At 42.6% G+C, this 14059-nt stretch overlaps 1 protein-coding gene across 6 annotated transcripts in view; it reads left to right on the plus strand.

Moving 5' to 3' along the window:
• The first annotated feature begins 6079 nt into the window (after positions 1–6079).
• Edrf1 (erythroid differentiation regulatory factor 1) overlaps positions 6080–14059 on the plus strand; it is a 38821-nt gene continuing 30841 nt past the window's right edge. For 2 of the 6 annotated variants that reach the window (XM_008759889.4, XM_063263756.1), the window contains exons 1-6: positions 7411–8067; positions 8982–9190; positions 10554–10620; positions 11196–11321; positions 13482–13606; positions 13836–13992. In XM_008759889.4, coding sequence (XP_008758111.1) covers positions 7957–8067; positions 8982–9190; positions 10554–10620; positions 11196–11321; positions 13482–13606; positions 13836–13992 — 795 coding nt within the window. In that variant the 5' untranslated portion in view covers positions 7411–7956. Of the gene's footprint in view, positions 8068–8981; positions 9191–10553; positions 10621–11195; positions 11322–13481; positions 13607–13835; positions 13993–14059 lie in introns of all 6 variants that reach the window. The other 4 variants (XM_063263753.1, XM_006230436.5, XM_039078803.2 and 1 more) reach the window with 4 other exon arrangements.

Here is a 14059-nt window from a genome sequence, read left to right on the forward strand (position 1 = left end):
TGTCTGTATTCTGAAAGCCCATGCTGAGAGCTTGCCGGAAAAAAAAGAATCCAAGTTCATGGAAGTCTAGGAAACAAACTCCTTCCAATGCGGGGGATTAGGGGGAGAAGGTTTCCAAATGCTCTGCTTAAGTGTTATTAATTTCAGAAGACAAATTAAATAATTATCAGTTCATAAATAAGGCATCAGGCAGTTGTGACCAAAGCCATCTTGCCATTACATCAGTGACTTGTGCATCCAGTCTTTTATTGTGCTTCAAAATTGTCTACTCTTGTCAAATTAAAGTGTGAAGCAAAGTATACCTCATTAACTTGCTAATTGTTCTTGACTTAAAGATAGCATTTAATTGCATTTAAAATAGTCTTTCCAAAGCCAGGCATGATGATGATGCATTCCTATAAATCCAGTACATGGCAGGCAGATGCAAGGGGATCAGGAATTCAAGGTAATCCTTGGCTATCTAGAAAGTTTGAGGCCAGTCTGGGCTATACGATACCATGTCTTTAAAATCCCAAATCAATAGAATAATCTTTACAAAAACATTAGCTTACAAACTTTTAAAATCATCCATCATTAAACATTTGTGGTGTGTGTGCGTGTGCGTGTGTGTGTGTGTGTGTGTGTGTGTGTGTGTGTGTACTATATTTATGCGTGTATGTACACATGAGAATGTGAGTCTATGCATGCATGCAGAGGACAAAGAAGAATGGTGGGTGCCCGGTTCTGCCATTTTCTGCCTTATTCCTTTGAGACAAGCTCTTTCATCAAGTCCTGAGCTAGCTTGATGGCCACTGAGCCCTTGATCCTCCCTCCTGTCTTTGCCCTCCTCAACACTGTGGTTCAAATTGAGCACATGCCCAGCCTGACTTTTTATGGAGGTACTGAGCCCAGAACCTAGGTCCTCATGTTCACATACCAGGTGACTCATCTCTCCAGGCCCAGTTGTTTATTTTCAAATGATTTTAGATGGCTGACCCATTTGATCTGTCTTAAACATAATTCGATGGCCCCAGACCTTACTGTATCAGTCTGCACTTTCTGTTGTAGCCGCAAACCACACGAAGTTTTCAACTGAGGCTTGGCTGCCTTTGTTTCCATATCCTTTGGAAGCCAGAGGCCCTTCTCATGGATCAGTCACACGGGACCGAGGTCTAAATTAGTCGCTTGTTTCACATGCAATGTGTTTTGTCATACATCAAGAAGAAAGGCTGCCAGACTGTTGTCATAGAACAAACTTAAAACCAGGATGAGTAACAGGAGGGGGTAAAAGACCTGCTGGCTGGCTAGCTGGCTCTGAAGAGAGGATCTTGCAAGTAGAAATGAGGTAAGCAGGTGGGTTGACAGCTGACAAGGAGATTAACCTAGGTGACCTGAATTGGTCAACTAATAGTATCAAAGGACACATTAAAGTATGAATAATTTTTCCCAATGCGGACAGTGTAACAGAGGGGTACATGGACCGGCTGCCTCCTCGACTGAGTGAATCCTCTTCCCTTAGCATCCAGACTACCTAAGCCAGAACTACTCTGTGCTGAGAACGCCCACTGTCACTAAGGATGCAGTTTGAGCTCTTTTTTCTTTTCTTTTCCCACTTATGCAAGTGTGTGTGATATGTGCCTGTTGGCATACATGTGGATGCATGTGTGAATGTACATGTGTACATGTGTGCCTACATGTAGATGGTCCCAAGCAACAATCATGTGTCTTCCTTGATTGCTCTTTACCTTACACACCGGCTCAGGGTCTCTTGCTGCACTGGGAGTTTGACATCTTGCCTACTCTCACTAGGTAGCTTACTCGAAGGATTCCGTCTCTTCTTCTTATGCAGTGGGATTACAGGCAAAGTAGCTTAGCTGCCTGGCTTTTATGTGGGCTCTGTGTCTCTAAACTCAGGTCCTCACACTTGTGTAGCAAGTATTTCACTCACTCAGAAAGCCCCCCAGTCAGACCGAGCTTTAATAAGCCGTGGGCTTATTTTGAGTAACATAGTCAGAGAACGTTGCAAGGATTTCCAAACGTCTGGCTTCAGAAGTGGTCCCTCGGTAGGTTGAAATTCTTTTGAAAACCAATCGTTGCTTGAGCATCCCCTTTATCTTGACTGGACAGGTGAAGTCTGTTGGGGAAACTTTCTCTAGGTAGCTTCCTAATGACAGCTACTCGTTATCGCCGACTAAATGAGAAAACGTGGAACATTCTGGGGCAAGAAAGGGGAAACCCACTTTCAAGCTAGACAACTCTCATTAGTGGTTTGTCACTGAGGACCTGTCACCTCTGTGTGGAATATGAGCTGCTTCAAGGTCATTCTTTACCCCATTACACACGTGCAAAGAAGGTCCCTGAGAAGCCTGATTTTGTCATTGAGTTTAACCTTGCCATCTGACAGCCTTCACTTGTGACAAGCAGTGTAGTGGTCACTGAAAATCAATGTCCTGCCTTGAGGAAAGCCTTGTTCTTCCCTACCTCAGGAATGCAACAGCTGGTCCTGTGATCTTGGTTGTTGTTGCTAAAACAAAGCAAACAACAGGAGTGTTTGTCACTGACCAAAGGCTTTCAGGACTAACAGTCTGGGTCCCGGATACAGATGACATGGACTAGTAAAACTCAAACACTGCATGGGCTATACTTACAGTACATGTTTGGTATACTCTCACACTACAAGTGTTTTCAGTGTTCATCTGAAATTTAGCTTTGACTTACTCTATTATTGGTTGCTGAGCAACCAGCCCTCATAAGCGATAAGCACTGTTTTCATTGAATATGGAGTGTCATTGGCTGGTAAGCCACTGACCAAGGAAGGACACACATTTGCCATATTTCTTCTTTTTAGGATGTATGGTTCTTCCTGCAACCTAGGAACTGCCTCTGGAGGTCGATGTCCTAAATTGTGGTTTATAGGCCAATGTGTTCTAGAATTAGCAATCTGACTAAAAATGTAGAGTTCTTGGGTTAACCCAGAGATATTGATTTCAAAACTGACAGTGGTTCGAGAGTCTGCTGTGTTAGCCAGCTATTATGAAACTAGCGTAGGCTGTGTAAGGAAACCCTAAGAAGCAACAAAAAACAATGAAACTCTACCGGCCTACAGTAGCAGTGTAACCTTTATAAAGACACCTGAGTAGTAGGTCTGAACACTTGCCCAACTTTGCTTCTAGTGAAGACTGCACGCCTTTCAACGGTGCAATTCTGTTTGTCTTTCTGGACCATGCCACTCTCTTTAAAGGAGGAGGAGGTGGGTTCTGATCATCTCAAACCCAACTTCCAGCTTCAACCACAGTCACGAGTCAGAAGCTCATGGCTTCTCGTGTTCAACAAGCAGAGAGTGAGGTCGGCCACCTGTAAGACCCCAGGTAAGCTGAGGCCCACGTTCTGAACGTTACCGAGTGTAAACAGTCTCAAAAAAAGTTGCAGAGCAATCCCAAGTGCACTGAATTTCCCCATCAGGCCCAACAGTACCAACCACTCCCACCTTCATGTAGTTCTCTTTCTATAAAGGTTTTATAGAGGATTCCTGATTCTATGTGAGAAAATATTGGACAAGCATGAGTCAGTTCCTCCAATTACAAGAGCATCCTGCAGGCAGTGGGGGCGTCATGGCAACGGACCTTTGATTTGAAGGGATCAAGGATCTGTAGGGTTACTATGGATGGGTTTTGATGATGGAATGCTGATGAAGAGACTGAGAACCACAGAGAACCTCAAGGGCCTGGAGCCTCAGACTGAAGGAAGAAGGGCCTAGGGAAAGTGGTCCTCAGAAGCCACCCTAGGCTGTCCTGAGGTTGGTGCATAAGAGTAACAGTGAGGACTGAGGGTGACTATCCTGGGATAGCAGGTGAGGGTGAGTCTTGAAATAGCAGCAGGTGTCAGGATAAAAGGTTATCTTCCAAAATAAATGAATAAACTATCAGTCTTTAAAAAAAAAGAAAACAATGAAAAGCTAAAACGTTTACTTCCAAAATAATTTAGTGTTGCCTTTTCTGTAAGACTTCTCTGGGGGACTGGAAAAAAGATGGCTCAGTGGTTAAGAGCACCGACTGTTCTTCACATGTTCTACACATGGTGCCTCACAACCATCTGTAGTGGGATCTGATGCCCTCTTCTGGTGTGTCTGAAGACAGCAACAGTATACTCAAATATATAAAACAATCTTTTAAAAGTGGGTAGCAAACTTATACTATCTAAACAGTGTCTCGTGTTCAGTGGGGGTCTGGAGAGATGGCTCAGTGATAAGAGCACTTGCCTCTCTTAAGATAGACTTAGGTTCAGTTCTCAGCAACCACATGACTAACCACAGCCATTTGTAACTGCAGTTCCAGGAGATGTGACACCCACTTCTATCCTCTCGGAACGCCAGGCATGCACATGGTATGCATACATACATACATACATACATACACACACATAAAACATTAACACACATAAAAATAAATCTAAAAAAAGGAAACCTAGTGTTTAATGGGATACATTTGAAGGTACATAGAATTGTTTTTTTTCCCCAAAACAATATAAAATTACCGAGTGTTACAAATAACTAAATACATTTTTTTAAAACTACTGGGTCTCACTGTGTGTATCTCTGGCCAACCAAGAAATCACTATATACCGGCGGCTGGTATTAAACTCAGAGGTCTGCCTGCCTCTGCTTCTAGAGTGCTGGGATTAAAAGTGTTACCACACCTGGCAACTAAATGAGTTTATTACTGGCTAGCATTTATTTCCCCAGGAGACTCCTGCATGCTGAGGGGAATTTTGCAAACTAAGAAGCTCTAGCTTACAAACTGTTTCAGCGCGGTACAAACTGTGCTTCAATACTGACTTCAATAACTGACAGCACTGGTGCTACACTACATTGGGGCTACTTTGTAAGACATTTTTAGCCTGGATTTTGAGTATTAAAATATTTTTGCGTGAACAACATTGCTTTTGTGTTCCAACATTTTGAAAGCATTTTTGAAACCCGACAGCACAAGTCAATTTTCCCTGCATTGCCTAGAGGCTTAAACAGCTCTGTCGGCAGGTGCAGAGCCTGCTGTTGGTAAAACAGAGGTGATCAGAGAGGACGGCAAGGGAGGCAGATACAAACATCTTCTTCTTGTGTGTGACAAATACAGGATAAGGCTGTAGAAGCATAAGGGAGTAAAGGGTGTGTGTGTGTGTGTGTGTGTGTGTGTGTGTGTGTGTGTGTGTGTGTGTGTAGAGAAAGTGGGGGAGGGGTGTCAGAAGGACTTATTAGAGTGACCTGCGATGAATCTACAAGAAGAGCAGGAATAAGCTAGGTAACTCGAGAAAGGGTATTCTAAGCAGAAGAGCACCAATGGTGCAGTGCACTCAGTAAGTCAGTCATCCATTCAACATGTGTATTCTAAGTAAAGAGGCCATGAGGCACTGAGTCAGGAAACGCAAGAGCCCAAAGCTGACGTGACTGTCCGGGGATGCATGGGTGACAAAGACCATCCCAAGGGGACATACGTCAGGCAAAGTCTGGCACAGTATGAAAAAGAGCATACATTCTTGTCTTAACGTTTGAATTATGGGAGGAGTGACCTGTTTCCTCACAACATTGGATTTCAATCACTTACATTAGAGGCAGTGATGATAACTTTTAAAAGCCTACAGCATGTGTTTGATTATGGGGGGAAAGCTCTTAGAGCTGGAGGAATGTATAAACTTTATGTAACCCAGATGTGCCTGGTTTCTCCAGGCCTCAGGGATCACTCTCCGCTCCCAGCTAAATTAGTCCCTGCCTGTGTGTGGCTTCCAGAAACCTAGCCCCTGGCCAGGCCTCCCTCCCAAAGTCCTGGGAGGCCTGATTGCCTTGGTTGAGCCCCTGGACTCCCATGAGCCCCTAGGTGTTGTCAGCCTCTTTTTCCGTATACCAAGTTCTCAGTTCTGCTTCATTCATTTCTGCCTTTTTGTAGGATATTAGTAACACATTTTCCTACTGAGCACCATTAAAAAGGGTCCAAATGTTAAACATCTCAAGAAAATATGTGCAATATTTGAGTCTTGAAGAAAAAACTCACTACTACCTCAGTAAATTCTTACTGATAGTTATATAATAAATGACAAAACCGTAAGATTATTAGACCTAACTTTTATTTGTAAAAGTGTTAATAAAATTAATTATAAAAAATGTTATATTATAGAAAAACATTAAAGGCTAAATGTAGAATCATTTCTTTCTTACATAGATCCTGTGCATTTAGAGATACAAAAACGACCAGAAATTTCCACTTCAGAAACAGACAGGTTTTAAAATTGGGATCATATTACTTCTTAAAGATTTGACTATCATTTAACATAATCATGTGCAATCTAGATTTTTAAAAATATTCTTGTAAAGTGAGTTAATGGATGTACAGGGTTTACTTTTAAGTACTCAAAGAAGTTTAATCTTTTTGTGTTAGTACATAAGTTTTATTCAGATCTCTATATTATTTTGTGTGTGCCTGTGTGTTCATGCCACAGGACATGTGATGGCCAGAGGCGAGCTTTCCAGAGTCAGTTTATTCTACAAAGGGTTCCGGGGATGACATGGACCTCAGGTCATCAGGTTTGTTTGACAGGAGCTTTTACCTGATGAGTGCTAACCTCTAATGTGATAAACTACCAAAGTGGCAAAAGAAATAAAAGACACAAACAAAAACTGGCTGTAAAATACAAAGTAGCTTTTAAAAAAAGTCACAAGACATGCTTTAAAGTAAAATATCTGCAAGAATATACACCCAAAATTAATTCACAAAAATGTCTTGTTTTACTTTGAAACAATTTGCAGACCTCATCTGTTTTCTCCAAGGAATCCTAAAGTTGCACTTACTGGGTTTTCAGAGCCTAAGAAAAAATTATAACTTGGCAAAGGCCAAAACACTTAAGACTAAAAACGTAATACCTCAGGGCTGGAGAGGTGGTTCAGCAATTAGAAGCTCTCTCTGCTCTTGCAGAGGACCCCCAGTTTAGAGCTCAGCACCCGCAGCCCACAGTTCCCAACTGCCTGTAAGTCCAGTTCCACGGGATCTGACGCCCTCTTCTGGCTTCTGCGGGCACTGCATGCACATACGCTGTCAAAACGCTCAAACATAAAAATTTCCTCCCAAACCTAATATCCGTCATAAAACAAAACCCTTTACCTCAAAAATATGTTTTTATGAGGAATGTGGCACACTCTGTCTGTTATTAGGTGCAGAGTGGAAATGTAGCTCCGAGTGCTTGCCTAGCCTACACGAAGCCCCGGGTTCCATCCTCAGGCAGGTATAAACCCAGACATTCGGGAGCGGGAGGCAGATTACGAAGTAGAAGGTCACTCTTCGCCACACAGCGAGTTCGAGGCCAGCTAGGGCTGCATAGGGCGCTGCCTAGAAAGTTATTAAATAGACTGATGAATTTTCTCTCCTTGCTGTTCAGAGCACTGGAGCGGCTTCAGGGAGAAACGCCAGCTCTTGGCCCTCCAGACCCATGGATCTGAAGGTGCTAAGACCCACAGAGGGTCCCCACGCGTGTGGAACTCGGAGAAGCCCCGAGAGCGACCGCCTGTGAGAGCCTTGACGCCACTGGCTTTGATTACGCGACTACGTGAGACCGCACCTCCCCACCGCAACCACCCCGACTTTGACTCAAGTCCTAATAACTGTTTGCCAACAAAGACCGGCCACGAGCGAGAGGGAGGAGCCCGGGAGTCGTGTATCGCGAGAAGTGGCTGCCCCATTGGTGTGACAGGCGCCGGCGTGCGGCAGCTCCAGCCCCGACCGCGAAGGAGGAGCTACAGCCGGAGGACGGGCTGGACCTTTGGGTAAATCTCGCGAGATTTGATCGCGTTACCTAGATCCCTTCCCGTCAGCCGCCGGAAGTGCGAGGCGCAGAGCGTCCGAGTCTCTCGCTCTGAGGTTCTCCTGCGGCTCTGGGCCCGCGTTCCTGTCGCCGACTCCAGGTCTCGCGCGTCTGGTCTCCTCCCCAGGGTCGGAAATGATGGGGGACCCCAAGGAAGCAGGAGCCGAGGCTTCTCCATCAGGGGCGGCCGCCCGAGGAGGGCTCAGCCTCCTATCCCAGACGGAATCCGAGGAGCCTTCTGCACAGGTGAGAGTCATCGGCGGAGCGCGACCGGATTTCGGGGTTTGCGAGCCTAGGAGGGACATCGCGTAGCTTCTGGAACTTTCCTCCACGCTTCCTTGGCACCTCTTGTACAGACGGTATCGCCAGGCGTGCCTGTCGTCGGGTGTACAGGTGCTTGATTGCAGTGCATAACACACCTGACATCCCACTTGGGGCTAATTGACGGGCTCTAGAATGTGCCACAGCCCTCCGAAGGCAGAGGAAAGAGGGACAGTGCCGGGGGGGTCCTCTCCGAAACCTTGACTGACCTAATTCCTAATTTGCAAAGCCTAAAAAGGTTCTCGAAGAAGATTCGAATACTGAGTCCCGACTTTGAGCGTGCTCGAGAGTATGTAGTGTAGGCTATGGAGCCGATTTAGAATGTGTTAGGATGAGCTTACAGACCAGTCGCTGTATGTTTGATAAAATAACACGAGCCAATCTCTTCCTACAAATGACTTTGTACATTAAAATATTCTATTAGAACCGTACAGAAGTCTTGCTCGGTTTGCATGCAGTTAACAGGACACAATTAAGCACACTTGGTTTCTGATTCTACATTTTATATGACTGATCATAGTGGGTTGCGTCATGGCTGATGTGGAACTGGTTATGCAGACCAGTCAAGCTGGCCTTAGACCTTGCACTGTCCCTTGTCTGTCTGCCTCCACGGTGCTGGAAGCAGGTGTTTGCAACTACTGTGGCCAGACTTTTAAAAAGCAGGTTGATCCTTTTCATTTTTAAGTTACAAGAACTATAGCTAGGTGAGCACAATTTAAGCTTGTTTACGAAGTGTGAGAGCTGACGGGCAGCGGAGGCTCCTTGCAAATCCTGATTTGGTGGGTTCTTGCTTCATTCCTGGCAGTGTTCATTACAACTTCCTTCCTTACGTTAATTAGGGGTCAGCCTTATTTCTTGGAGGCAATGAAGTGAAAAGCCGAGCTGTGGTGAAATACTCTTCTGCCCCTCCTCGAACAGCATTTGCACGTCTCGAAGAAAAAACAGACTTGAAACTCCCACCTGCCAACTGGTTACGAGAGAGTGCCAAACTAGGGCCGGCAGGAACTACCATTCTTGGCAATAGTAAGAAAAGCAAGCCGTTTTCGAGGTAAATTTTAATCACTAGAGTTTCTTTCCCTCCCTCTCAACCCCTGCTTGAAGCTCTTAAAACTGCTTTGCAGTTCAGTTTGAGATGCGCATTAACTTGCTCAGATATTTGTAATAAGAGAATATGGTTGTCATTAAGTCCGTGGCACCGTAAGATACCGGAGTTACATGCTTTCTTCACATCTTCAGCATGTCACTAGAACATGTGTACATGCTAATCAACTGTTTTGGCCTTTGCTGTATGCAAATAGGGGGGTGGCATGTGAGGAGCAAGACTTAAGCCACTACTTTGGGGTGTTTATTAAATGATGATGGAGTATTTTAACAAGTTTGACATTTAAGACCCCACATGCTGGGTAACCTACACCCTTGACTCACACTGGAAATTCTATTGGTGGTTTTTAAAGTTGAGAGTATTTGAGAGTCTTATACTGTGTCTGTGTTCTTGTAGGCCATTAACTTTTTTTCCTCTTTCCCTGAATGAGACTTCAAACATTTTCATATAACTTACATAAAAAGAGCCACAAATACATTAATACCCTGTGAGCTAGTAGTTTAGAGATTATCCTGATGCCACAAAAGGTAATACCTGTTTACAAGTTGTTTGTAACATTTTTGATACTGTGAAAAGTCTGAAAATGACCATATAATTCTTCTATTTTAAAAATGGCTTAATTATATTAAATGTGGTGAGTTGGTTTCAGTAGTTATGTTGACTATATAAATACCGTGCTAGATTGTTTTCCTCCTGTATTTTTCACAACTTTTAAGATAGACACTATTAACTGTTTGCACATGAGGAATCAAGGTTAACCTAGTTACCCATAGCAAATAGAAAATCATACAAACATATGTGCCACCTACTGATGGGGAAATGGTGACATCAGTTGTTTTTCAAGATTATAGATTGCATGGAGGAACCTCATTGTAACTTGAAATGAGTTAGGTGCTTCCTTCCCAGTTTTTCATCTTCTCTTTATAGCTTAGTTGATTTTAGATATAATTTTATTATTGATGTTATATCTTTATATGTTTATATATATATTTATGTGTATGTCTATGTTAATTATATCTTTTCTCATTTTGTTTTTCTTATGTAAAAATAAAAGCTTGAACTCTTTTACATCAGAGAGGTTAAGGGTTTACACTAATCCTTTTCACAGTTCTTACTGTTTCACAAAGTTGAAGATGCATTTTTAAGATGAGCCTTATTTTATGTGCACCTAAGAAGGAATGAGAAGTAGGCAGCCAGATGGCAATATGCATCTTGATTTCCAAGTGGGAGATGTAGCCATGCATGCCCTAAAAGCAGTGTAACTTTATACTCTGCTCACCTTTCTACCTGTGGCGTCTTCTTTCCATAGTTTCGGCATGGCATATGACTTCATTGACTCGGTGGGAAATGATGTGGATGTTGTCTCTGACTCGGAAGTGAGTGTTATTCAGTGTGACTTTGGGGATATGCAGTGCTGGGCTGCGGCAGGTGGGGAGGGGTGTTAAACCATGTTTTGTTTTACAGTCCTGTTATCAGCAGTGCAATAAGGTGAAGTTATGTGATTATTTAACGCCTATGTTTGTTTTAAAAATGCTTTTTATCTCCTTTAAGAGGAGAGCACGATTCCAAAACAGTGGGAATGATAAAAAAAAATATGAATACTGTTGGTTGTATTTTAACAGTAATAATTGAAACATAATATGTTAGGAGTTATTCTGTGTATATTACCAATTGAGAATTAAAAATTATATTCTAGTAGCTATTGATCCTTGACGAGTACAACCGTGCCTTCATTCCTATAAAAAGGAATCCTAGTGTAAAAGTGTTGGGCTGCACTTACATTGACAGTATAACTCAGAGTTTAAAGCTGTCTTCCATAAGATTATTCTTATGAAAAGTCTAGTTTATGTAACCTTAAAGAAATAAGGCTTATTAAGCCTCAAATTGAGTGAAGTTAAAATCTGTAAAATTCTGGGTTATACTAATGGGGCCTTCCTAAATTTTTTTTAAGAACATAAAAAAGCTCCTGAAGATTCCCTACAGCAAGTCTCATGTAAGCATGGCTGTCCACCGCATAGGAAGGACCCTCTTATTAGATGAACTGGATATTCAAGAACTCTTTATGAGGTCATCTCAGGTAATTAATTTGTGCAAAAATCATTTACAAAAGCACTTTTCTTACCACTTAAGGAGCTATGAAAGTATGATTTTGTTTTAAGAAAATGCCAAAGTAGGGCTAAGAGCACTTGGTGGGCAAGCATTAGGACGACCTGAGTATAAAAAGCAGAGTATAGTCTAGTCATGCAGGCCTATAACCCCATTACTGTGGGAAGCTGGGGATAGGATTGTTGGTGCATGCTAGCTTAGCAGGAACTGGGTGGAGAATGGCAAAAAACAAGACCCAACAAACCTGCACGCCTGGGCATCAAATACACATGCACACCTACATAATTCATATTTACACTTAAATGCCAAATTGGAATTGTAGCTGAGTGCTTCAGCACTAAAGAAATGAAGTGTTTCATCAAAGATTTAAAATCGTGAAAAGCTTTATTAAAGAAAAAACATCTGGTCATGGTTGATGGTGTGTAACCAACCTCAGGCTTAGGAGACAGAAGCAAGTGTGAATCTCTGAGTTCAAGGCCAGCCTGGTATATGTAGAGAGTTCCAGGATAGCTGGGACTATATATAGAGAGGGGCCACTTTTTTTTTTTTAAAAGAAAGAGAGAACAGTTTTAGGTGGATAATGTCTACATCTGAACCACATGCATGCCTATTACCCATGGAGGCCAGAAGAGGGTGTTGGAGCCCAAAGATATTTGTGAGCCTGCACATAGGTACAGGGAACTAAACCCAGGTCCTCTGGAAGATCAGTCAGTGCTCTGAACAACTGAGCTATCTCTCCAGTGCCACCACCACCACCACCTTTTTTTTATTGATTTTTAAAACCAGGATTCTGTCTTATAAGAAAAGGATGCAGTCATTTTTTTTTTAAAGGTTGTTAAATCTGAAATTAAAGGAACTAATTGGATTTTTGAAAAATCTTTTAATGTCTGTTACAGACATATTCTGGAAACATGGCTTGCCAAAATGTAAACAGTGTTAACGAGCTATTCCTATGAGTATAACTGATTACATTAGTAGATTTCTAGCTTCTCGAGCTGTTAGTCAACAGATGTTTTCCTCCAGGTGGCAAGGACAGTTTTGACTTCTCTAGGCGTACTTCATGTTTACACTTACCTCCATGGCTGCCAACAAGTAGTTGATGGTCCTGCCTGTCTATACTACCTTTTAAAAAATATTCCTACACAGGGTTGTTTTTGTTTGAACCTAGGACTTCATTTATGATAGACAAGCGTTCTGCCACTGAGCTATACCTACAAACACCTCTCTCTCCCCAGACAGGGTTTTACTAATTGCCCAGGCTGGCCTCCAACTCAATTTGTAGTTCACCCAGGTCTTAAACTTGTAATTCACCTGCTTCAGCCTCCAGGTAGTTGGGATGATAGACTTGCCCACCAGTCCTAACTTCTCCGATGGCTTGATAACGGAAATAAGGTACAGGAGATTAAATTCATAATAAAGATAGTTTTTCCTTGGAAAACAACGGTGTATTGTGTGTGTTCATGCACTTTGGCAGATCTTGGGGTGTGACAATGAACAAGTCACGGCCCTTGCTCCTTAGTTCAGTTTGATTGTTGAGACCTACATAGATACTTTGAATAAAGTGCAAAAGTAGGGCCTACCTCAGTCAGCTAGGAAGGTACTATAGGAAAGGATTTCCTCTGGAGGCCTGGCTTAGAAGAGAAAGGTAGGAGCTTCTTAGAAGAGGTATGAATTGGGTGCAAAAAAATGAAAGTGTTCTGTAGGTGCATGCTTATGAAACAGTCCGTAAAAATTAAAGAATATCCCCTTTTAGATGAGAGCATTGGATGAGTAAGAATTGGTATCATATCACAGTGATGAAACAGCAAGGAGAACATGAGGGACGTGAGGGTTATTCTGCTGTAGGTTCAGAAGTTCTACCCTATTAGCACAACTGCTTTGACCTGCTAGGGTGAGATTCTGCTTCCCTCATGGTGACCAAAAAGCAAAGAGACTAAGAAGGGACCAGGAACCCAGTGTACCCTCAAGGGCACACCTCCAGTGCCTTAACGTCTTTCCACTAAGCTCTACCTCCTAGAGGTTCCTCCATATCTTACAAACACCATTGACTGTGGGCTGAGCCTTCAACATACTGTGTTCGATACTCATTACATGTCTGCATATTTGTTCAGTAATGTCTCATGTTATTCAGACTGGTGATTGGACATGGTTGAAAGAGTTCTATCAAAGACTGATTGATCAGAAGTGGCAGAGGAAAAAGAAAAGCAAGGAGCACTGGTATCAGAAGGCTATTCTTTCCAAGTTCTTGTACTACAGGTATTTGACTACTGTTTATTTTAATCTTAAGAAAGATCAGATTCTGTCCTAAAATTTACAAACAACTTGAATAGGGTAAAATTAGCAATTCAAGTTTTCCTTTCTTAGCACTTATTTTACTTTGTTTCTTGCAGTCAAGATGTATATTTGGTTACAGAATCTAGTTTATACAAATGGGTAGACTGTAATATAAATGTGATCACTTTTCCCTCCGTTTCTGATTGACCAGCATCAACGGTGATGGAGCTGCTCAGCCTGTTCCATCTCCTGCAGAACAACAAGAGTCAGCTAGTTCTGATCAGACACATGAGTCTGAAGGGGCTTCCTGGCCTGCTCCCTTTGAAATGCCGTCGTCAGTTTCTGAAGATCCCAGTGCTTCCAGTCAGGTTTGTTAGTCCTTGGATATAGATTCTGTGAACTAACTCAGGAAAATAGAACTGTATTTAAAAACAG

Source organism: Rattus norvegicus, chromosome 1, assembly GCF_036323735.1.
Source record: "Rattus norvegicus strain BN/NHsdMcwi chromosome 1, GRCr8, whole genome shotgun sequence".
NCBI lineage: Eukaryota > Metazoa > Chordata > Mammalia > Rodentia > Muridae > Rattus > Rattus norvegicus.